Here is a 26,466-nt window from a genome sequence, read left to right as displayed (position 1 = left end):
AGGAAGGAATTCGGAATTCGGAAGGAATTCGGAATTCGGAATTCGGAAGGAAGGAAGGAAGGAAGGAAGGAAGGAAGGAAGGAAGGAAGGAAGCAAAACTGATCTGATCTCTTTCACACTTGGATTTCACTACTCCAGTCAAGTTTTTAAAACATTTAAGGTGTCACTGGGGACTTGGAGCTGACACATGACTCAAAGGGGAGATGTGGCCATTAAAATCATGATTAGCAATTACAAGTGCAGGGCTTATGAAATGATGCTTTTCCTGTGCAAATGCATCCCAGACACAGGAGCTTCACAGAAATTGTGTTTGCACATCATTGTACACATTGGCAGCTGCTGCCCAGCAGCTTTAATTTCTGTCCATTTGCCCTTTAGTATAGGACACAGACCACATTAACAAGCAAAAAAGGACACATGCCAGCCAAAAATAAAATAAAAACCAGCAAAAAATAATTCCTGCATCCTTCCAACTAGTTCCCAAACTATCCAGTGTGTGTGTTTTGCAATCCTGTCTCAGGAAGTGTTTTCTCTTCCTCTTGCATGTGAAAAGCCACACAAACATAACAGGAAATTGTCTGAATATACAGGAGAAATAGTGAAAGTGACTGTACACAAACTGCTCTCAGACACACAAACCATGTGGAAAAAATGCTCTGATTTGGTTATTTTAATGTTGTTATATGAGGTATTATTAGGCATTAGAAACTAATACCAATAACACAGAAGGCCTGGATTGCTCAAAAGGTAAAATGCACAGAAGTCAACACATGGAAGGACTGACAAAGGAAAGAGGCTTTCTCTGCTTCAATCCAGCAATAAATCGTGGTGAGAATATTCAGTTCTCCAGACTCTTTGCAGCTCCCACGATCTTGCACCCCCTGCAACACCCTGGATGCCAACATGAAGGTATTTACTAGAGAAACTGATAGGCACCAGTCAGAGGTATTTTGAAAGAACCATTTGCAAGCAAGCAATTTTGCATCCACTAAAAACCCTGCTGTGTTAAAGGAGAAAACTGTCTTTGTTGGTTCATGTAAAATTGGCCTTTTCTATTAATAAAGGCCATTTGCTGTGGCTAAAGTGATGTGTCTGTTTTTTGCAGTGTTTCTGCAATTTAAAAGTTGATCACTGTGGAAAAGTGTTTCACTTTGCTGCTGTGTTTCAGGCTAATTAATAAAGGTATTTACAGAATTAAAAGAAAACACTGAAGTTACATCTGAGGCAGATGTACATGTGCATACTAGATGGGTCAGCATAGAACAGACATGTTAGGAACAAGAAATGATTATTCAAGGTTATATATTCAAGTTTACCCATAATTATCCAAGTTTACTACCTTTAAAAAGTAGTTTTGAGCAGCTAAAAGTTAGCTACACATCTCACAATATTAATATAAGCATTCTGTTATTCCGTACTGTATTTCTGCAGGTTTTATTAGCAAGGTCAGGAGTCAACATCAGCGATTTACAGTCTGTAAAAAGGATGATGTCATTGAAATGTGAAGAAGGTCAGAATCCCCAAAGAGAAATTATCTTAACAACAGAGTGAGATCATTCCATACACTTATCTGCTCCAAGGGGCAATAATCAAACAGACCTACATGTAAAGCCTAAGCTGAGCATTAGAGAAAAGCTACAGAGGCAGTACTTTCCCAAGGTAATACAGCAGTGCTGTAGATTTTGTTCTGAGCTTCACTCATGAAAAAGCTTACTCTGCAAGGGTCCCAATCCCGTTTCTTTCCCCTCTAAAACATTACATAGAAAGCATTATACATTTATGTGAATAAAACACCTGGTTCCACTTCAAACAGAAGTACTGATACCCACACGGAACTAAATAATGGGGCTCATTAAAAAAGGCATTTGCCTTTGACCTTGCATGAAAGGTTTAAAATACAGCTTGTCCCTGCACTGAAATTCTACAGGATGCTCAAGATCCCAATCTGCACCAAGAAGAAAATCCCCCACAGGCCCTCAACCAGAATAAAGACTTTAACTTCCCTGATCTACAAGACCTACAACACTGGCTAGTTAATGTTAGCTACCAAGACAAGAAAATTACACAAGTTTATACTATCTGAGAAAACATCCACATTTTTGTTGTTCTACTTTCTGCAACATCTTCCTATGGATATGGGGGGTAGAAGTTGCTGGGCTGTGGTAAAAAGAAAATCTCTCTCTAACAGAACAGAGAGTACTGATAATCATCTGCAGTAGGAATGAGCAATTCATCAAAAATTAAGTAAGTTTTTAAAAACGATGAATTTGTAACCAAGGTCTCCTCTTATTTAGAAGTGGTGTCAAGTTGTTAGCTCGCCTCTTTCATCTCAAATAAGTATAAATTGCCAAAGTTCAGTGCTTCTGAAGTGAAAAGGATGTCCTATCAGTACATTTAACGAAGAATTGCAATTGTGCTCCCACATGAGAGAAGCAGCTTCCTGGACGTGGGTGTTTCATTTAAACTTTTAAGAGGACATCAAAACACATTTACATGAATATAGATCAGTGCTTCCGCTGGGTGATTTAAATGCATCTTACAGCTGTGGATCTTCTCAGTATTCAAAACATCCTTCTTAAAAAGAGGAATTATTAACTTTTCTTTCTTTTTATACACATCAATAAAATCAGCCCCACCTCTGAACCACCATATTCTTTTAGCAACAACCCTCACACTCCTTCTGTTTGCCCTGTCCCAGAACTCCAACACTTCTGCCTGGCAAACATTCCACGACACACCGAGTTCAGGGTTTAGGGTGAGTGCTCAGTGGCAGACCCACGTCACACCCAAGCCCACCTGAAGCCATCACATATCCCAGCACAGAAATCCTGAGTTTGTACAATCAGATCTTTCCACCACTGACTAATATGGGTGTGCTGGAAGAATGACCATCATGAGGAAACCATCATCTATGAAACCTGCAGACTCCGGGTGTGTCTTCTAGAACACCAGGATAATTCATTTTATGTTTTTTTAAACAAACAAAGAAAACCCAAGGCTGTTTCTTTAGCTGGAATGTGAGTGTAGAAAATCAGTTTCCAACTTCTTCCCTGGGTAGTTCAATGTTTGCTCACTTTGCAGCTCATCTGTGTGGGTGAAGGCAATGATGCAGCCCTATCAGCTGATCTCGGGAATGTGATCCATTAGAGAACCATCCTGCCCTGAGGGACCCAGCAGAGGGTATGTATGGAAGGCTGCATGAATTAATGCTGCACAGACCGGTAATGACTTCTGATTAGATAATGTAATACATCCCTGAGCAATCAGCAGGGAAAAACCACCCCACATTCTGCCACCAGCTCCTCCACTGCTACACGGTTCACAAATCATGCACTTCACTTCCCCCAGGTACGCATTTCGCTTTTTAAACAAAATACAGCAAAATATGTAGTGGTCAGAAACACACTTGCCAGGGCAGAATGAAAAGAGAAATACATTTTTTACTGACTTGGTGAGTTCCTGGGATGTTCTCCCCTATTTTTGTATCTCAAGAGAAAAGCAGCATGCTCTTTGGGAGTGCCACTGTAAGTCAGCGATGAATATCATCACCAAGAAGTTTGATACAGCAGCATCAGAAAAGGAAATATGGCACAACAGAGGAAGCCCCCATTTTTGCCTTGAAAATATACCTAGAATTCATAAGACTTGTTAAATCCATGGAGTAATAGAAAACAAACAAGCTCCCCTTACTTTGCTGTAATTCCAAAAAGAAGCTTTTTAGAGTATAACAACATAAAACCAACATAGCAAATGGAAAATGGAAAACATCTTTTGATTTCAAAATTAAGAAATGTTGCAAGATTCCAATTTCTTAAGTATCAGGAAAACATTATTTCTGCTAACCTCTTCTGTAACAACTCCATCAACCTTTCCAAAACAATGTTTGCTGTAGCAGAAAAAGGCCTTTGAACCCACCAAATTCTTATTTTCTCTTCTATAATCTTACCTCTGGTTGCACAACTCTCAAAAGTGCAGTTTGCCCATTTATCCAGTAATCATCTTTCTCTCTTGAGCCCTGATAACTGCTTCATCTACAACAGCATTTATTGTCAACAAAAGCAGAGCGAAAAGCTCATTCAATTACTTTTTTTGCCCTTTCATTACTTATTCAGGATGATTAAATCTGATCTGGAATAATTTCAAATTGATTTTTACATCTGAAACATCAAACACAACAACTTGCCGTTTCTCTCCCTTTTGCTGGAGTGCTGAAGAATTACGTCATGCAAGACTTAAACATTTCATCTTTCTCTCTGTGGAAAGAAGAATGGTCAATCCACAGGAGCCAGTGAGGGGAGCAGAGCTCCAGTTCAGTTTGCAGCCCCAGCTGGTATCTCTTGCCCAGACCCACAGAGACTCAGCCTGAGAACTTCAAGGAAGTGATGACTTGAGACTTCTCCAGCAAAAGCACAGCACACACACACTGGTTTGCTCTGAGTCAAACTGGGGGCTAAGGGAGGGCTGTACCATGAGGCAATCTTTAAAAAGTGAAATCCAAGGTCTAAAAATGAAAACAGAGCAAAGTTTTCCTTAAACATTGATCCTGATAAAAAGCAGGGGTAACTCATACACTGAGCAAAGAGGGAGTAATGAAGACTGGCATTTCCCCCCACAACAGCTCAATATTTTAGCAGATTTACTGTCAGCCTCCAGCCCTTCTGCTTTGGATCATGCAGACTGAGATCAAGAATTAGATCTGGGGAAAAAGGCATCTGTTCAGGGACTATTAGCAGCTTTTTGTTTTATAAAGTGACCAATGTTTCCAAAGGATGCAACATCTTCTCTTTTTCAATAAGGATTTTGCAAGAAGCTTATCTGCAACGAAAAAAACACACCACCACTTTATAAAAAGTATGACAAAAGTCATTTTTACAGTTACAGTAAGAGACCACAACACAGACATTAAGGGTCTGTCCCTCAAAACCACAGGTCTTTCATTTACTCAGTGGTTTGGGATTTTTTGTTGGTTGTTTTTAAAGTAAAATACTATATTTGGGGGTTCTTGTATGCATTTGTTTTTTCTGCCATCATGGTGAAGCTGCAAACATTTTCATGTTTTTCTCTAATTTGGTGCCAACATCGAGCTGGAAAGTTGGGGTTTTTTTAATGAAAACCGAGATTCTGATGAAATACAAGACCTGTGGTTTTTAGGAAAAACAAAGTATCACAAGATTTGTCATAAAAACACAGGGTTGGCAACAGCACCAATCTTATGTACAGTAGCCTGCTATTTATAGGTGCACTCACAAGTCTGCAGACATATTTCTGCTCTCCAGTAACAAACCTAGGAAGAAAAAAGGCTCAGCAACAATCATCACAGATACCTGTCACTTTTTAAGTCAAGAACAAAATAAAAGTGGCACAAAACCCAGATCCTCATCTGGCAGAAATCAAACTGGATTCAGCTGCAGTCACATAAACAACGAATTACACAAAATGAGATCCTGGTCCTAAAACTCTTTAAGTTTTAAAAACTGAAGGCTCAGCTGTATTACAAAAGGCACTTCCATGTAATGTGCAGCAAAGGGAGGGATATAAATTCCTTTATATGTCCAGGGGGTCCATCTGCCACACCAAGGCCAGAGCCACAGCAGCCCATGGCTGCACTGAGGGGTGCACAGATGATTTTCATACTCTTCAGTGACTCTGTCAACTGCTCAGTAACTTCCTTCACTGAACAGCTCCTTTGTTCCTCACAATCTGAGGTTTAAGTTAATATCCACCTCCAACTCTTCTGGCCCCTGTTTTCCTGTGACTGCCTGCTCACAGGACCCTCTCTGGTTTAGCACAACCCCACAGCATGGATGAGAGAATGTGGCTCTTCCTTTGATTGTCCAACAGTGATTCACTCATGACAACGACATTGCTGAAGTCCAAACTCCTAATACCAGTACTAAATCTGTTTATACACAAAAGCAAGGGAACCTTTCAGACATATTTAGAAGATGCAACTGGTTTGACTTTTTTTTAGTTACCTATGAAGAAATGTGTAGCTTAATTCTTTCTGACCAGAGAAATGTGCTGCCTGCAAGCTCCAGAGCAAAAGCAGAGCTCAGTTTGTCAGCCACCAACTCTTTGTCTACACAGTTAAGTAACTGTGACACTGTGATGTTAATCACAGTTTTAGTATTTTCTCTTTGGCTTGGAAAAAATGATGCTGATAAGCTCAAGTACAAGTGACAGCTATCAGAAAGCAGGATGGTTACTGTACTTGCATTTTCTATAGCCCAAGCTCTGCCAGTCCAGGATAGCAGAGGCTTCTTCATGTGCTTTGGGGTGCTCAACCAAGAATCACAAGAACAAAAGAATAATTAAGGAATTTCCCTTACAGTATTCTCTTAACTTGAGAAAGAGTAAGCTCAGTAACTTCATGAAGTTGGGCCTCCCACCTTCGTGCAGCCTCAGAACTGCATCCCCAGTGGATCTCAGAACACCAACCCTGAAAAATACACTTCCATTCATTCAGTTCTTCAGGCTCCACCTGTCCCAGCAACAAGATTCACCAGAAGCTATGATTCACTGGGAGGTCCTGGCAGAAAGGGATTAAAAAGGTTATTTAGAGCTGCTTTCTATAGTCAATGAACTGGTACCCAGGGAATTGCTGCAGCTGGGAATGCACGGCTCCCTTCCACCCTGCCCCCTGAAATGATGAGCCTGCCACAGCCTTTTTATTGAAATTACAGGACAGCAAAGGAGACAGAGGCTTGTTTCTTCACACTGTCCTTTGCAGAAGCAAGGCTACACAGAAGGCATGCTCTGACTGGTAAAACACTCTGCCTGTCAAGGCAGTCCATCTTCCATGGAGCACACTTGCATGTTATCTATTATTGAACACTTCTAGAGCACAAAGCAATTTCATTATGCAATGAAAACAGTTCCTATAAAGGCATCTATGCAAGTGTGATGGGTTTTTTTCCACAACATTTTCACATTTCTCTTCCAGCCTTCCCCTTTCACACCAGCTGCAGTCGAACTACTCGCTGGCCTTGATGCTTACAATGTTGGATGTGATAGGAACAGACTAGACATTGTTTTAACACAGGAAGGTTAATTTAAAATAACCTTCCTAAGCTGTTCCTACTGCAAGACAGCAACATTACAAGGAGAAGACATGGATTCATAAATAGGATCAGCTTTCAATCCTCAGAGCAGTGGTAGCAGCACTTGTCATGAACATTCTGTGCCGAGTCTCCAGGGGAAGCGCAGCTTCAGCTGCCGCTTACACAGCTCCTTCTGTCAGTCACTCACAGAAGCAATGCCAGGTTTTCCTACTGAAGCCTTGCTCTTCATCTAAAGGTAAATGCTACCATGACAAGAGATGAAAGGCAGAAAATGCTCCATAGCATGCCTGCTACTGTATTTCAGCACCCAGCTGGCTTTTGATGTATCTGTATCCCCTAGCAAATGAACCAGCCTTTGAAATCAGGTTGATTGTTATAAAATCATCATTTAAAGGAGCCTTAGAAAGATTTAAGAAGAAACCCCAGGACTTCAGTCTCTCACATGTATTAGAGGCAACCAAAAACCCCTGCTTAAAGGCTGTTTCAGTCCTGCTGTAAATATTTCTTGAGGGATTTTTGTCATCTCAGTCTCTACTCCCACATGAACAACCTTGACTTTGCATCCTCCCCTTTGAACAAAGCAGGAACACTATCTCAGAGTACTCAGGAGGTAAGTCTAGCCAAAAAGTTACACTGCCTTCAGATGCACCAAAGGATTAGGATTCCTGAAGCTGTCATGGACTTTGTCAAGGCCTTTTTAAGCATAATTAAATCTGCCTCCTCCTCATAATCAACCTTCTTATGGGTCCACAAAGACAGCATTTAGGCAGCCTTGCATGATGGCCACTTCAAACTATTTTCTTGAATCCTACAATGAAAAGACTGCTGGATGTTCTCTTTCCCAAGTGTCATAAAAACATCATACTGAGTTGAAAAGGCCAGGGATCATTTTGTACTACCCCTCTGAAAAGCCTGCTGCTTACTCCACAGCCACCTTTTTAGGTTAATACTGTGGGCTTTTTCTTCTATTTTAAGCAAGTTATAATCCAGAATTACTGTTTTCATGACAATATGGCAAAGGGGACAATGAAACATATAACTGTCATGGAATCATCACTAAAACCCAGAAGTTTCTTAAGGCTTGTCTCTAACTCTGAGGCCTCTGCCATAGCAAAAAAAAAAGACAAAATATTCCAGGGTAGCAGTTCACACTGGCAGAAATCATTCAGAAAGCAATGATACAACAGTGATTTATTCATTACCTTACTTATTACAATGTAAAAGAACCATATGAAAAATTCTGGAAAGTGCTCTCCACAGATAGGAAAAAGCCAGCACTGAACTGGTGATGATGATGATCAATCTGCCTCCTGTTTGTAACTGCACCAGAGAAGATGCAGATTTTAGCTGGGCTCTGTGGCCAGGTCACAAAAAAATGCTCTAACAGTACCAAATTCCCCTCCTCCTCAGGGGGTAGCAAACCTGTGTGAGCAGGTAGGAGATGCAGGACTTCTGACTAAAGTTTTATTTTTGCTGCCTGGGCAAATTATTATTTATTGCTACTCTTTTATACCAGCAGCTTTTGTGGGGGAAAAAAAATGCATCCAGATATCTCACAGTGAGACATGTCACTTTGTAAGGGTGAAGGACAAGGCTTTTACAAGGCCATGAAAAATGCTAACAGGAAAACACTACTGAATTTTGCATTTCTTTTTTTTTTTTTTTTTGGTCAAATTCCAGAATCAGCAAGTCTTTACAATGATAAGCTGTTTCAGTAAAAAGAAGTAAGATGATAATAAAAATATTCCTCTAAAGAATCAGTGGGGTGTTATCAGTTGGATCTTTGGTAAAACAGGAAACAAAGGAGGGGAGATGAGGGGAAGAAAGGATAAATTAACAATAAATAAATAAATAATAAAGCTTCTGTAGGAAAACAGCATCTGTTGAAATACAAAAATCTCTGTCAAACAGCCCAAACCACACTATTTCATGGTATCTATTTTTTCCTCCTGTTAGTCACGCTTTGCAGGAGTTTTATAACCATGGAATGATACAGCTGTAAAAAAACAATGCCCCCCAACCTTTTCAGTTTATTAATAGATGCTATAAAAATAAATATTAATTTTTATCTTATCTGTTTTTGAGTAGATCCAAAGTAGCACAAAGCAAATCAAAAAGCACACGCTCACAACAGAGGATATGACTAAGCCACATCAAGTAGGTAAGAGACCAAACTTCAGACACGCTGCTAAATCAAACTGGTATTTACATGTAAATATTTTATCTTGCACATAAACTATTTGTCTCAACACCAGTAAGATCAGTGAGGCCTACACAGACAACTCACATTAGCACTGTAAGTATTTTCCTTCTCAGGGCTGCACTGAAGCAGCACATCACAGATACTGCAAATTTGAGGAGTAAAACTGCAAAGCGGTGAAGAATAGCACAATAAGAGAAGTACACACTTTTTATCATTATCCCAACATATCCATGTATGGTTTAAAATAAGAGATTCTACTCCAAGGACCAACTTCAAAACATTTTATGAATACCAAAGGACTATGTGCCAACATTATAACAGGTACTAAAAAGCCCTTATCCCTGTTTTCCTGCCTGTCCCTATCCTATACATGATGCAACAAAGAAAACTACACTCTCTTGCCTAGTTTCAACTCTTGGGTTTTTCACAGGCAGTCTGGTCTGAACAAGAACCAAAATGAATCAGAAGCTATGTGAGAATTCAAACTACGCATTAAAAAAAATGCTGCTGACAAAATAATCCAGCTCATTCACATCCTCTCCTCCGCATGCTCTTCTGCTTCTGCTTCCAAAGGACACTAGGAAGAAGCACAGAAAAGTTTACACAGCATTCTGAACCAAACTGAAGTTAGGAAGGAGAAACCCTAATAGAAGAAGCAAAACTATCAGACAGCTTGCCTAAAGAATTTAGGTTGATACGATCAGGGCCAGGAGAAAAGTCACTTGAGTTCCCAGTTTGAGTTCTGCTGCCAAGTCACACTGTGGGAGGTTTTAAGCAGACCTGCAAGCTTCTAGTCCCATCTGTAAAAGGCACTTGTCTGGCACTAGGTTTAAAAATGAAGAAACGTTTCAGACAGATATATTTGAGGAAGCCCTCTCTAATCAAGAGCGCTGTTTTACCTCCAGAGTTTTCAAGTACAATGTACTTTACTTCCTGCATCAAGTATGGGAAGAAAATGGAGATCCAGTTTTTCATTTATATTGGAGATACTCACTCCCCTCACCCAGTCTGTGGAAACTGAACTTTTTAATGAGATGGGTTCTAAGGAGAGAAAAAAAGACAAATTTTGCTGGTTTTTTTGCCGTGCTCAGTCTTCCACACATGCTATTTTTGCCCTCAGAATTAAAGAAGACATATTACTGCTTTAGATAATTGCTTACATGAGGAATGGAGTAAAACAAATAGTTTAGAAATTCCTAATAGGCTTACCTCTATTTGCATATAGGTAACTATGGAAAGTCTGCGTAAGAAGCAAATACATTCTAGAAATTAACTAAAAATCAGTCAAAACCATGAAATTAATTAAAAATCAGCCAAAACCATTAAAGAGCTAAATTCAGTGCATGGTTTATTTGCAGGAAGCTAGCTAACCAGCTCTTACTGTAACTACATGTGACAAATCAGAAAGAAACAAAGTGAATTAGGAGTTCCTAATCCTTGTGACAGGACGTTCAATAGGGCATTAAATTTTAAAAATTGAGACAAATTGCAATGAATACGCCTCCATTTTATTTCAATAAATAAACTATTTTCTCTGTACAAAAGTTGGAAAGGCTTGAGTTTATTAAAACATAAGCCACAGACAAAGCATGTAAGAAAAATGGTATCAAAGAACAAAGTCCAGATGAAATTTTGCATCTGCTGCATATAAAATCCTCCACCCGCACTTAGCTGAGTCAGGAGAGAAAGGAGGCAGACACAGCTACTTATTTCTGCTGAGAGTTCTTTGCTTCTCAGCGTGCTCCACAATTTTTTCTTCCACATACAGCCCCTTTCTCTTTCTCACTGCATTCATGTACTTGCGGGCCTGGTTCTCCGAGTCTGCCTTCTCCCCAAAGTGCAAATATTCCTCCTCAGTCGTTGGCACCCAGAACGGGTCACTTGAAATGATCTACAGAAAGAAAGAAACAAAGAAAAAAAAAAAAAAGAGTGAAGTAGTACAAAAGTTTATCAGCATATTTCAAGTAATCAACTGCTGGAGTAGAGAAATGAAAGTAGAGCAGATCAAGTTGTCTGGAAAGCCTGCAATCAGCTACTGAAGCGGAAAACAAGAGTTAAGACACACTCTGCAGCTCTTGTCCTAAGAAGCCCACAATAACTTTTCAAATTCAGCTGCATAGGTTTTTTTAAAAGCAATTTTAATTGCCCATCAGCAAACAGCACCAAATAATGTCAAATAATTGTCAATTTTCAAGAAGGAACTCCTTATTTAGAGTATTATTTCACTACAATTTTATTAGAATTTATCAGAAGTGAAGTTTTCTGCTCGTTTCTGTGCCCTATGTTTTCCAATCCCAATCCAGAGCTGGACAGATGGTTTAAAAATCCCTGTTTCTGGTTCTAACACATTTAGCAGAGCTTTCTTGCAGCTTTTCAGTCCTCCTCTAAAACAGATTTCAGATCAAACATGATCAGAGAATAACTGGACATGCCTTTATTCCCAGCTCATCCTATATACCCCACACTTCTGGGACAACAGAGTATTACAAAGAACCAAAATATGAACATTAGGAAGGGAAGAAATTGAACATATTGTGTTACGTGGGTTCTACTGCAAATTTCAAAAATACTTATTTTACTTGATTGCGGATTTCCTCACAAGATGCAGTTACAGGTCATATATTTTATACAGTATTCATTTCTTAAACAAAATCCTGATGGAAAAAGCACTACAGACAAGTATTAGTTACTGCAAGAATCACGATAGTTATAACAACTGAGTGTATTACTCTGTAGTAATTTCTGAAATATTACCACTAGCACTCATAACTGACAAGGAGAGAACAAATTTCCCTAAATTGCCAATCTTACCTTGCTGTTATAAACTTCTTCTACCGTTACAAACTTTTTTTTCTGACAAATCCTTTCAATTGCCATATGGTACTTCAACCTAAGCAGAATTTCCTAAAGCTCAAGTTACACAAAGTAGCAAGAAGAGGAATTAAAAAAATCATGACTGAAGATGGACAATTTTCCCCAGAAACATCGACAACTGTGGAGTCCTAATTTAATACCTCGTCTTAAATAACTCCTAACACAACCACACAATTACACTTCACGGGGAGTTAGGAAAATGACCATGGCAGGTTAGTTTGGACTAGGCAACACTGCAGGTTCAATCTTGCAAAAATGGGATGTAAAACTAAACCAACAAAATAGTTCTAGTTTGCTACAGTTAAGCACATGCACAGTCTTGTTAAATTAAGTGGGTATTACTCGTGCTGAAAGTGACAGCCAATCTCAGTTATTTACATAGGAAATGACTATGCACAGGGTTGCCTGGCTGAAAACCAAAAGCAAGCAGAACTCAGAAATAAACAGTCTGAAACTCAGCTCTCCAAATTCTTCTGTGTTTATTTTTACCATAAACGTAAGGACGATCTAACCACAGAAGAATCTGCTTGAAGAAGAGTCATACCCAGTCTGATGCCTTGCTTAGGGCCTTATAATCAATGTACAGAAACTTAGAGGTGATTCCTTTGACAGCTTACATCAACAAAAAAAGAATGGTCCCCACTCTGTAAGAGTTTGATAGTTTTACCATTATTTTATGCTCTAGAAATACAGAAAAAGGGCAGTGAAGATTGCACGTTGACTTGATGAAGTTGCAGTGATGCTCGTCCTGAACACCTTAATGATGTAAAGCTACCAGGGACTTCCCCTTCCATGATCTGCCTGAAGAGCAGACAAACAAAAGGACAAACAAAAATTTCCAAGTCCAAGAACACATGAAGAAGAAAAGGTGATTCATGCTCACTGCTTCAGACTGTGCTGCTGAGGGAGGTTATACAGCTACAAACTGCTAAGTTAAAGACTGTTACTATGCCCTTTGATGACATTTTTTTTTTACACAGGCAAGAGATGTAACACCCAGAAATTATGCCCAGAGAGAAGCAGTGAGACAGCAGTTCTTGAAGAATGAATATAACAGAGGAGTCCAAAAGTATACAAAATTGAACTTAACAGTTCTAATCTAATCTACCTGTAAATATTTAGATACTGTAGTGATGGATGTTTAAGAAAATCCCCAGGTTTGACAGACTGGTTCTTTCAATAATCCATGAAAGACTTGCTCTACTGAAGTTTTGCTCTGGATATTTCTTCCACTGACAAGAATTCTTTATGCTTCAACAGGTCTCAGGAAAGCCAGCATAACAGCAGGTTTAAAAGTATGTGCTATTTAGTATTTATTAGCCAGCAAAGGTGAACCCATTGCAGCACAGGGTTACAGAGTCCTGAGTGAACCTTGTACTGCTACACGATGCAAGCAGTGCTGTAAAGAGGTTAATTAGGTTTCAAAGAACTACCTGAGGAGCTAGCTTGGCTTCTCAACCTGTTTAAATAATTCAGCCACTACACACTGCTTCTAGAGCAAGATCTGGTGGCATCAGAAAATTTAGAGGACCACACCTACCTAAATGGTGCAGATAGACAACAAAGGATGAGTTAATCAGCACATTGTGTTACCACGCCGTGGTAAGCAATGGGAAAGAGGAAGCTGCATCTTCTGAGCCAGCTGGAACCTGGGCCATCATCTGTGCATCTCCTTTAAGAAGTGACTGTAACCCTATTACGACACACAGGGGTGTTACTGACACAGTGACCCAAACAAAAAAGTAGGAAGTTTTTCTTTTTTGAAAGTTCTGATTCTGTGAGTGAAGGCAAAGGCACAAACTAGACTGTTCCTCTTTACTTGTACCATATACAACGAATGAAGGCAAATGCTTATAGCAGGTGGCACCCATCATTCCCCATGCTCTGTTAATACAGTCCAAGCAAGCAAAGGGAGAACAGTCCCAAAGCATTGTCATCAATTTCCTCACAATGGGAACTGTCAGAATGGTGGGTCTGGGTTTCCTGGAATCAGCTAAGAAGCTTTTTAGGTCCTGAGCTATTGTTTGTATTCATGGGAACCACATAGGGATGGTTCTGGAATTTGTAACCGAAAGTGAGTTTTTGTCTGGATAAAGCCCTCAGTGATGAATTAGATTCTAAATGGACCATTCCTCCTGGAAGATGGTATAATTATTTCACAAAGGGCACTTACAGTGGATCCTGAAAGATCCACAGAATCAAAGCAGAAGACACTCAGAAATATTATTTATTCTATGTTGCATGCCACTTTTAATTTAAAAATATTTAAATGTTTCCATATACTAATTTTTCAGTACAAAACTAAAACATACAGCCTAAGACTCCTCTTAAAATCAGAAACATGATAGCATCTTGAAAACACTTTTTCAAAAAGTTACATTCCTAAACAAACTTCAATCAAAAGAGAACTGGACATTAAAAATAATATGCCTTCCACAGATGAAAAATCTTTAAGTGACTGAAGCAATTCAGTTAACCTTCTATCACAAGTCTGCCTCTCTCTCTCTGCCTGTGTGTTGTGTGTGTCTGGGCACCACTGAGCAGGGGGGACAAGAAAATAAAACCAAATAAAACCACAGCCAATCTTTATGTCCCAAACTTTATATCAGACAGAAGATATCAAGAGGCACCAATATTAGAAGTAAGACTCCATAAAGCCAACAATATTATGGTATTGTTAGCATTATGATAAAGTACATTTTAAAACACCACCATACTGTGTGTGACTTGATACCTGGAAAATTCAGCACACCTTTTCTCCAGGAACTTTTCTAGGACTTGGGAATTTTTCTGTGTAACAGCATGAACTAGCCAGTGGCCTATGCTTATTTATTACTCAACTCCAGAATTCTCTGAGAGGGACAACAGCAGCCTTAACTGCAAACAGCCCAGCCCACACACAATTACTCCTCCAAGTGTACACGACTAAGTGCTTCCTCCTTAACACAACCAAGTATTCCTATACATCTGCAAGGCTCTTCTGAAAGACATTTCTTTTAAAAAGTGAACTATAAATCAAGATCTGTGCAGTGGGTCACTGGACCAGCATTTATTCTATTAGAAAACAAGTGTTTTCTTTAAATGAGGCCATATAAAATGCAACACAGGAAAGTGAATCAGTGCACAGCAGCTGATACAGTTCTTAAATTTGTTATTGCAAACACAATACCTAAGTGATGGAAATGTTCCTATTAAAGGAACGTTGAAATTAAGGAACATTTTAAATTAATCTTAGTTGATTTACTTTCTAGAAGTCTTGGGTGATATAATTTGTTTAAAGTATGACTATAAGCACACCCATAGAATTCCATTATGCTTAAAAGAAAAATAAAAATACATAGAGTGTGTCCCATCACTCACTGCAGAACTATGAGCCCACTCTAGGTATAAGTAAAACACTGTTTATAATGTAGTCAGCTGGGATTAGGTGTTTCAAAAGAAGTGAATAGATTACTTCAAATATTGCAAGTGAAGGGTATTCTTTAGAAGAAGAAACCATTCTAAAGCAAGATATTTCATTAAATGTAACAACTATTCAAACCAACACACCCAAACAATGAAGTCTCATAAGACTTGTTTAGTAAGAGCATGCAGAAGAGCACAGGCGAAACAGATGTCACTCTCTTTTAGCCCAACAACTACACATTAATTATCCCAGCTGTAAATGCTTGTACCTTTATGAGAGACATAATCTGAATACCTGTAATAATAATCAATAAAAATAGAAATACTATGAGCATACTGTGTTAATACTGATAGATGACAGAGTGTGTACTAATCCTGCAAATGATTATGTAAGCTAATCAAGCTTTTTAGTAAGGCATGAGTTAGAGCAGACCACTTGCAATTCAAGAGGACTTGGAATTTTAAGCCTTAATTTGAGGATGATTTATTATTTGCATTTCAGTGTCACCCAGATGGCTCCAATAGTGATCCTGGTCCCATTGTCTAGTGTATTTCACAAAATGATGGTAAGAAACAGTTTCTGCCTAAGGCAGCCTAATTATGCAAAACAAGGTTGAGAGAAGCATCAAAAGCAAACAGAAGGGATCTGCCTGGTTCATCCAAAAGGTCAGGCAGATTTGGGAACACAGACATGTTCCTAGTAGCACTTCCCCTACTGGTCCTTACTGTCTGATGAAGACAGAAAATTTCTTTCGAGCCAAATATCATCAATGTGGAAAATGCTGGACCACGAATAGAAAGAGCAATCTTACACTGTCTGACGGAGATTTTACAACCAGCAAGCAACATTATGGACTTTGTGAACTGCTTAATAAGAAATCCCAAGAAACACTAAATTCAATGTGACTGGGCACTACCACCAGCAGCTGTCAGCACGCCAGGAAAAACATGCCAGAAGTTCTTTCTTTTGTTGAAAAATAAAAAAGTTTTAAAAAAAATCGAAAGAATTATTATGCACGATTTTGAAGATAATACAAGCTCCAGTGGATCAGAATCCTTTCCACCTTTGAAAACTTGATGGTAGAAAGATATTTCAAGAGCATTTACAGTTCAAGTGGTGTCCACCACCTAGTAATGACAATGACATAAACGCAGACTGCGCAACTTTAAAAAGTACAGCGGATACGCACGTCTGAGATGTCTGAAGTGGCCCTGAGAAACAAAAGGTTTTAGGGTAAACTCACCTTCAGGTAAAACAGCAGAACCTTGCAGAGGTGTATGTGAATAGTTACCTGCTGTTTTTCAAGAAAACCATAGGTAATATGCTGGGTAATGCTGCACAAGTGGTTCTGCAGTAAGCACAACCAAATTTGAGGCCACTTGGGCACTGGCAGTGTGTTTCCAGAACAGAAAACCTTACATGAATGTATTGGGTGTGTAGATACCCTGCAAGTGAAAGGAACAGCATCAAAATCAAATAGCATCCCATAATTCAGAGCTTCCATTCACAATATATAACGGGGAGAGCCAAAGCCTTAAAATGGTTAGATACAAGAACTCGTCTTCCAAGAAATATTCTAATAAAGAACGTTTACACAGTTAGTTATAAAATAAACTCATACAAGTTTATTTTGGCTCAGGAGCATCATCCTTGTTTGTGTCTCAAACAGTGACAGCTAAGCTTTAGCCTTGACTTCAGCAAGTAGCTGCAAAGAGGAATCTGGTAACTGGAAATAAAAAAAGGAGACGTGTGGCTCTACTGCTGCATTTTTTCCTATTACTTAAGAAACATGTATTGAGAAAGAGAATTAAAGCCACACCCCTACCACTTTTATTTACTGTTTCAATTAGCTTCAGATGTCCTTGCCAAAACAATGAGCTTTTCATATTTGAAAGGTTCCAGGTTACTCCTGGAATTCATTTATGTGCCTAAACTGTCACTGGTGCAATAATGTATGTAAAGTTACAGTTCAAGAATAGATTCTCTCTCCTTACCTCAGCCTGCTTCCTGTTTAATGCAAGCCTAACAATCTCATCCAGCAACTTCTATATTAAGCCCCATATTCTGAGCTGTAAAATGACTTACAATTCGAAAGGCATGAATTAAAATTCAGAATATCAAACTTACACATTCAGAAGCCTCATATTCCTGGCAATTATTACACACAGTCCCTCTCTTGCCTTTCTCCAGAGCCCTGAGGCACGTTCTAGGCACTATTCTACTTAGAAGGGATAATGAAAAAGAATTCTGATTAAATGTGTTTACAGTTCACTCATGCTCTCTCAAGAGTAAAAGTGTGTTTAATAGGCAATCTTCACGCACTTTCAAAGATGTGATTTAACAGGAATACTACACATTTCACAACTTTACAACTAGTAGATGTCTTTGACAATTCCTGCTGAAAATTCAATCAGCATCTGAATAGAGCCACATGCATTATTTCTTTACGTATAACACAGATTTCCCAAATGGGATGAACGTTCCATTATTCTAAGGATTGTGCAATCACAAATACCTTCTTGTTCAAAACCCCTATGATTAAGATAAAATAACAGGACTGAGTAAAAGATCTAAATGCAAAGAATGGAGAACAAAGGAAACAGGCTCAAACAAAAGCATACATTAGCTGAAGGTGTATTATTAATTGAAGGTTTAAAAACATACAACTAGTTCATAATTATCCCAAAGTTAAGTACTTTAAACTAACGATTTAATAAGAAAGATTATACTGAAATCTAAGAAATTACTGCCAAGTAAGCCCAACACACATAACCTTTGCCTAACTTTTAGAATTAGTTTATTTAGCTGGGACTAAACCGAAAGCTCCCACTAATGGTTACTTGGTGCTGTCCTTCACAGGCAGGAATAAATTGCACAAGCATGCCAGAAGAAATTAATAAAAAAGGAGTATCTGACAAGACAGACCTCAATATACATATTGCTCTATCCCTTGGGGTTGGAGCAATCTGAACTACACAAAATACATTCATTAACCAAATAGGGGAAAAAAAAAAAGCAATATCATTTCCACAGAGACCAAAATGGCTTCATTTAAATGTGGGCTCTATCACTGACCTTCCTGTGTTTAGAGTCTACAAATCATGGTAATGAAATATAATGAAAGAGTGAACTCAAACCTCAATTGTTTAAACATGCCCTACGCATGTGATTTCCATGAGATTAAGCGTTTTCAAGTTTAAAAATCCCCCAAAGTTTCTATTTCACTTTGTGTAAAATGGGGTTAACAACACATTAGAAGGAATCTGTGTAGACAAATACAAGTCCCAGGTACTCAGCTAATGAGCTGAGCACACTGAGAAAACACCAGCAGCACAGAGTTCATTCAGAATGCCATGGAAGGGTTTGGAGAGTGTGCAATTAAAGCAGCAGCCACACACTCGGTAGCACAGGAAATGCAGAACAAAACCAAGTAGCTACTGCACTTTCTTCCACTTTTTAACACCAAGGAAAAAATAGTTTAAGATTACACAAAGTTCACATCCTATTACCCTACACAATGATGCATTAAATAATAGGGATTCAAATAAAATGCTGGTGTTTTATCATGTAGGTACATACACCATAATTCATCAGTAAAGTGACAATGTCAAAGTCATGCCCATCACCTGATGCAACTCTGTGCAGAATTCAAAGAGAACAAACAGGAGCTGAGACAAAACCATTTCTCATGGCTTCTCTGTCATGCTAACACTAGAGATTCTGAAAATTGTATTTATTTAGCAATTCTGTTGATGGTGTGAGAGTAACATGCACTCCTTCTGCCATCACTGCACAGAGATAACATTACTCGTAGCTTAGAAAAGGCTTATTTTATCACAAAAATATGTGGCATGGCTTTCATGGAGACAAACAAACCCAACCCTCCCCCAGTGACAGATTCCCCAGGTGGAAAGGTGACTGGCTTACACAATAATTTTTCCTACTACCAATACATTTAACATACAAGCTGCAATTATAATCTCTCCCGGGGGTCAATTTTACAAAATCCTGCCAATTGTTCAAATCTCCCTGTCCTATGCACATCTATAATTATGTGTGAACATTTTCTTATGTGAAATTTGTAACATCTGAGAGCGAACGTACATGCCAAGGGTTGGGGACAGAAGGGGAGGCTTGAGAGCCACAGGGTTCACATTTTTGCTTAGTGCTGGAGCACAGGAGCTACAAATCCTAAAGAAACTGGCACAAAAAGATGGTTAGCTGGAATTGATGTCATATTCCTTTAGGGCACTGATGTCAGAGGCCGTTCAGACAAAAGACCAGTTAAGCCACAAAACCTCACCAGCTGCACTTCAGAGGAGAACGTCCAAAACTGTCAAGGTTTCTGTACACAGTCCTGCCAGCACCCAGTGGTTTGAGGTTCCTGATCTGTAACTGGCTCTAACCAGGATCCCCATACTCAAAAGATGCAGTTTATCAATTTTTCTGTGTGTACACCATCTGTAGAAGGTTGTCCTTTTTTTTTTTTTGTTTTGCTTTTGCATTTGTGGTTCTGTGTGAAGTTGGACTTAGTTACAAGGGATGAAATGAATCAATACTGAGGGAGGAGAGCTAAGTCCTTGGTGCCTGCACTTACTAACACCAGTAAGGTACCACTGCCAAGCAAGACAGAATGTACTTTTCCAAGTGCACTGTTTCAAGTACTATGTCAAATACTCTTCCCAACCCTTTTGCTAGCACGTGGCCAGGCTGCAGATGTCCTCTTTTTCCATCACCATCCACATAAAATTCCTGAGGCAGTTACCACAATTACTAACAAAGAAATAATGTTAGTGGAGTATTTTACAGATACTACCTAGGAGGACAACTTAGCTGTGGATGAAGAATCCACACCATGTGAAAAAACAGCACATACTTCAGAGCAACAGTGGCAAGCAGTCCATAGCTGGCAACTGCAGGGAGTGTGACTGACCTCAAAAATCTACAGTTGGCTGTTCTCAGACTTGACATTTGAGGTGACAAAATAAATCAGAAGATCAGTCAAACAAACAAACATTTTTTCATCCATTTACAGTTTCTATTGTTTTTTAACACCAAATAAAGGAACACCTGACCAAAACAAACAAACAAACACCCCAAAACAAACCCAGAAAAACCTAGATTTTGAAGTTATTTTAAAAATTTAAGGTGAAATATTTATACCCACTGACTTTTGCCCTTGAAGCCATTTTTAGCTTTTTCAGTGGAGTCTTCTGAGGAGCCCAACAATGCAGGTGTGTTTGTCTTGAACAAGGAGCTCTGATTTACAGCCTCCTCTTTTTCTCCCTGAAGATCTACTCTCCACATCATAGGAACAAACTACACTGCACTCTCAGCTGATAACACTCCTTTTATCAGCTTTCCCACTTGCTATCTCCTTTACACCTTCACATTCAACTCTTCATTCTTTAAGTGACAAAAATGATCAAAGGGAATGATTTTGAGGACACCTCTGCTTACTATCAACAGACAATTTTGAAAGGAGGAAATCTATTCCATTTGCCTTTTAAGCATGAAAATTTATGTTGGCTTGGAATATGGGAGGACAAGTGCCTGCTAGACCTTAAGAGGTTAACTTTCATGTGCATTAGATTTACTGATACATTTATTTTCTGTTAGTGGTAGGTTGGGGCTGTTTTGTGGTTTTGGTTTTTTTTCCCATTCTCCAAACAAGTTTACCAGAGAACTCACCAAAAAGGGAATATAAATTCAGGAAAACACATTTATAAAGAATCAGCTTCATTTATGAAAGATTTACTTTCTGTTGAAATAAAAAAGCATCCCATCTAAACAAAATATAAACACATTTCTGAACAGTGTATCTACAGTAAGAAATAATATAAGGCTACTTTTTTCCTCACTTCAAAAAGGAATTAATCAAATGTCTTGACCAAAACTTAACCTTTTTTGCTTATTATTCCAGTCTGCCACATCTACAGGAAATAGATCACCAAAACAGATGGAGTGAATGGATATTTTTACCTCCCAGTGGCTGAACACCAGCTGTGGACTGGCCAGGCCACTGGTTCTCTTCCTGATTTCATCAGCAAAGCCAAAGCTTTCTGCTACTGGCAGGACTGCCTTAATAATAAACACGTCCGTCCCCTCTTTCATCTCCTCTTGTAGCACTCTGCCTTCCCTTTTGGACAGCACAGCATACACACGACCTGCAGAGACACAGTTCTGATCAGCTTACCAACATATCCATATCCTGCATCACAAAGAGAAACACATCAATATTTGTGCAGGAAGTTTCAGCTTAAAGTAAAACACGTCATTTTTGGCTAAAATTCTTTGTTGTAAGCCAATCAATTAAGTGGACACAGTAAATTCAAGCAAAGAACACATTCTGCCATACAATGTGCACAACCATCTGAGTAACATTTAATACATTATTAGAGCTGTATGAATCCATCTAGGTCCATTTCATACAATCACATGACTGTATATACTGTTTTAAAAAGGCACTTTGGCAGAGTATGTGCCTAGCTTGCTTTTTTTCTTACAACCAAATATTTGAGAATCATTACTAAGAAATATTATTGTGTTTTAGGAATTGTATCCTAGCTACTGTTAGAAATTTGCTTGAATCACCATATCCCTACATGGTACTTGTCCCAGATAGTCCAGTGCTATTCTAATCACAAAAAACTAGTTTATCTGAAATACTACATATTTGTCATGTGTAATGAGTTCAATTGGTTTGTTAATAAATTCAGTCTTAAGTCAGTCATGGATAATTTCAATTTTCTTTTACAAGTTAGTATTCAATCTCTTGAAATACAGCGTATATGTCATGAAAGTAGCTGTGGAAATGACCATGTTTGACTTTAGAGTATGTTTTTAGAAGTATTTTACAGACAAAAACGAACAAATATATTTGTGTTGATCAAGATAATAAAGACACAAGAAAACTTGTACACTTAAAAACACTGTGTTCCACTCTCTTTGTTCCTCTCCTCTGCCTCAGTTCAGTTTATTTTCATTGTCAAAAAAGTCTGATGGACAAAGCTTTATATTCTGAGAACACAGATGACCTCACTTTCCCAGAAGCTAACATCTTAGAAACAGGCAGATCAATATGGAGATATGTTAAACTTCACAGGGTATAAATGTATGCCCTGAATGCCAAAGGAATGAATAAAGATATAAAAGCCAGTGGTTTGACACATGTCAACTGCTAAGCCTGACTGGATAGAAGGCCTGCTTTTCACTTCTCCTAATGAGGAAGCAATTTATTAGCTTAAGTTTCCACAATAAAAATTAAACCCACGAATTTGTAATGAACTAAGTGCGTGTCCATGGCTATTACAACACAATTCACATTCATCAGACTGGACTAATTTGCTTGCATGTCTGAGTCCTACATTACACTCATTAAATATATATATATACACATTAGAAAGCCATGTTTCCATTTGGGTTTATGGCACAATTAATGAGCCAATGCATGTTTATTACTTCACAGTAAACAATCATGCTTTTTGGGTAGTATTTTGAAAAACAGCAATTTATACAGTGTTTTTGAGGTTTAAAAAATGGTATCTTGCTTATAGCTTGATGAAGAGACTCAGAAGTACTGTGTCAATGTGCTTCTGGAACAGCAACATGGAACAGTACAAAGTCCAGTTTTCACAGCTATTAGTAATCCTGCACATCAGAAAAGAGTTTGAAATGCCAAAGTTCCATGTCAGAGTAGGTGATGTTTAGGGCAATGTGCCAATAAGCTTATGGCAGCACACCCTTAACCAGGCCTACTACAGGGTACCTCCAGCAAAGAACAGGATCATGCATCTGCACAAAACAGTTGCTCACGCAAAGGCATTTTCTTTTCATTACACACAAATGTAATTTTTGGTCTTTGGACTGCTATCATTATGTTTGTGTGTACAGCAGCTGAGATTTTTTTACAGCAACCAAATAATTATTGTACGTGGGATATACTGTAATTTCTGTCATGGATAGTGCAGTCAAAGTAAAACTGATGATAGTTTAAATGCACTGGAAGTTAGTTTTAAAGAAAATCTTGGTGCATTGGATCAGATTCAGCATGCAAGCAACTTCCATGGAAAACTCCAAGAACAAACACAGTGAAGTGGTGTCATAAGTAGGTCGTAAAAACAAGTTTAAGTAGGTGTAAGTGGTAAGGTAATATAAATGACACCATTTGGCATGCACTGGGCTGAGCAACTTGCATACCAGAAAGATACAGATGCTACTTAAAAACACAAAATTACCAACTGGATTGCAACAATAATTTAATTTTCCTTTTCCTGATTTTATTCCTGTACTATTGTACTAAAATACCTTGATACGGCATTTGCTAAGACCCTGCACGCCCTTTACAAACAGGACAGGTTTCCCATCTCTTCACGGAACTAGGGCTTAATTATGAGGCACACTATTGATATTCATGGTTACTGAAGCTGGTCTTACAAAAACTTCCTCAGAAGGCAACATTTTATATCTCGCACTTCAAAAAGGTGTAGCACTGCTATTTATGCCTATGGCTCAGATAAGCAAGAAGAATGCAAAATTCTCCTTCAGAATAGTATAAATCCTACTGGAGAACTATATAAGACTCCTGACAAAACCTTTAATGAACTTATACCTTCTGATCCAGTCTCATTTATAAAAACTCATCTAGGAAATCAGAAAGGAAATTCTTGGCAAAGGTTTATTGTCCCGGTCTTACCTAAAACTTCTGCAGTAGCCATGATTTCACACGTGTACATTGCTGCCATGAGTCTCTGTGGTTTTGCTTGCAAAGCATAACGACAGGCTTCCTTCATGGTGGCAATCAGCTGGCCCGAGAAAGGGCCGTAACAATCTGGAAGTAATAATTCTCCTTTGTGTTTACTCATTTTCTCAGGTGAGTCTGTACCACTTTGGTTCTTGTCCTGGTGTTCATCTGCACTGGGACCTTCATCAGTGCAACTGCTTGCTGGAGTATTATCTTCATTTTGCTCCTGTTCTGTGGTATCAATTTCCCCTGAATCCTGACTGCTATTTGACAGTGCATCTCCAGCTTTATTTATTTCCCATTTTTCCACTGTAAAACACACACCCATGAGAGGCTCTTCACACATGGGACCTGAAAGTGTAGCCAGCTGAAATCCACTCACTATGCTGTTGTCAAAGTCTCTGTATTTACCTACTTCTTTCACAGAGTTCCCAAGGCACTGCCACACAGACCTCTTATAACTCCCGAAATTATGTAATAAAATATTAGGCCCACATTTCCGTGGTCCAAATGACCAGATCTGATCAACAGCATTTCTCCACTTCCTCCCCTGAAGACTTTTCTCCAACTTCTGTTTGAATTCTTTGATTCTATCAAGAGTCTTCTGATTTATCTCATGTGTTTTTTTATCTTCATTCAGAGATGTGTTGAGTTGCTCCATAGTTCGAATTAAGTCACTGTTTTCTTCAAGAAGTCGAGTGACCTCCTCAGGAAGTGGCATTGCTCTTACACTGAGAGTAGCTTGTTTATTTGGAGTATTAATTGTAACAAGACCATCTGAATCAACCTGAATTCCTTCAGGAATTTTATTTTGGTCCTCTTTTGTTTGGTGTATGACAGCAACTTTCTGCTGTTTACCTATTTCTTCATTCACCATATCGACTTTGGGAGGTCTTGTTATCGTCTCTCGGAAGGGTATAATAGGAGCAGATACACTGATCTGCACCTTTGCAAACCTGCAAAATAATGTTTAAGAATTAGTTTAAAAATCTTGAAACTAGTTTTAAACTTGGGGGTGGGAGGTAGGGCAATGGCCTTAACGTGGAACAGATGTTCACGAACAAATCTGACTGCAACATAGATTACTAAGTAATGCATTTCAAATTCAAATTTTATGTACTTCAAAAAAGAAGCACTGCCTTTTATGTCTTCAGAAATATTTGGAAAGGAACTCAAGAAAAAAAAAGCAAAAGCACTGCTATGCCTCTGCACAAATCACTGGTTCACCCACATCTTGGGAACTATGTGCTGCCGTGCTCTGCTCTCAAACGAAATGGAACTAGAAAAAAACTGAGAGCAAAGATGATTGAAGGAACACAAGCACAAGAAGCCCTCAGATGTTCCAAGGGTGCAACAGAGATCTACAAAATCAAGTGGGGCATGCAAAAGGCTGACCAGGATTAACCAACAACCAAACCACAAAGGGCCCTGGACTGAAAATGAAAGAGGCCTGGGAAAGCACCACAGTTACTCCAGTTTTACTCTTCCTATTCCTGTTGTTGGCCACACTGCTCAGACATGGTACTGAGATGGACACTTGGTGTGAGCCAGCACATCTGCTCACAGAGGGAGATGCCCTGAGAAGATGAAGCACTGGGAAAGCTGAACAGAGCTTTGTCCTTTTGGGCTGATAACCACTATTATAAAAGCTTCATGCTGGAAAGTGATGCTTTAAAGTCAGGTGAAACATTTTAGGTGTGTCAAATGTTGTGAATGATGGCAAGAAAAAAGGAAGAATTATTCATTATCTGACAGGCTCAAGGATCACAGCTGTGTATTCTTCTTAACCACCCACGAGTTCTGAGCAGGTTCACTCAATGACTACAGAAGGACTAATCAATATTTCCTATGTTCTGGTAAATTTTAGCAGTGATAAAAAAAGTTGAGGAAGAAAAGCAAATACAATTGTAAGCTGTATTTCCATGGGAATCAAACCCAGGAGAGATTTATCCTTTTTGCATTTCTTTCAAGGATTTGCATTATACCAAAAAAACCCCACAACTCCCCCCCCAACGCCACCATTACCTTAATTCTTTTTGTTTCTCATTCTGAGAAGGGTAACTTAATCCCTTCGCAGTTAGTATTTGAAATGTTCCCGGGACAGAAATTTCTAAAAATTTCTATTGTACAACACAGAAATAAAATGTTCAAAGCTACAAGGTCTAATTTCTTACTCCAT

General features: G+C 38.7%; 1 protein-coding gene across 1 annotated transcript in view; it reads right to left on the bottom strand.

Annotated features, from left to right (window-relative positions):
• Positions 1-10,670: 10,670 nt before the first annotated feature.
• Positions 10,671-26,466, bottom strand: part of EFL1 (elongation factor like GTPase 1) — a 65,138-nt gene continuing 49,342 nt past the window's right edge. Inside the window, exons 18-20 of the mRNA XM_082291048.1 lie at positions 24,240-25,243; positions 21,527-21,711; positions 10,671-11,155 (exon numbers count right to left, since the gene is read on the bottom strand). Coding sequence (XP_082147174.1) covers positions 10,967-11,155; positions 21,527-21,711; positions 24,240-25,243 — 1,378 coding nt within the window. The 3' untranslated portion in view covers positions 10,671-10,966. The remainder of the gene's footprint in view (positions 11,156-21,526; positions 21,712-24,239; positions 25,244-26,466) is intronic.

This window comes from Coloeus monedula (genome assembly GCF_965178545.1).
Source record: "Coloeus monedula genome assembly, chromosome: 14".
Lineage (NCBI taxonomy): Eukaryota > Metazoa > Chordata > Aves > Passeriformes > Corvidae > Coloeus > Coloeus monedula.
Note: the sequence above shows the minus strand (reverse complement) of the source record. Positions and strands in the feature narration are given on the sequence as shown.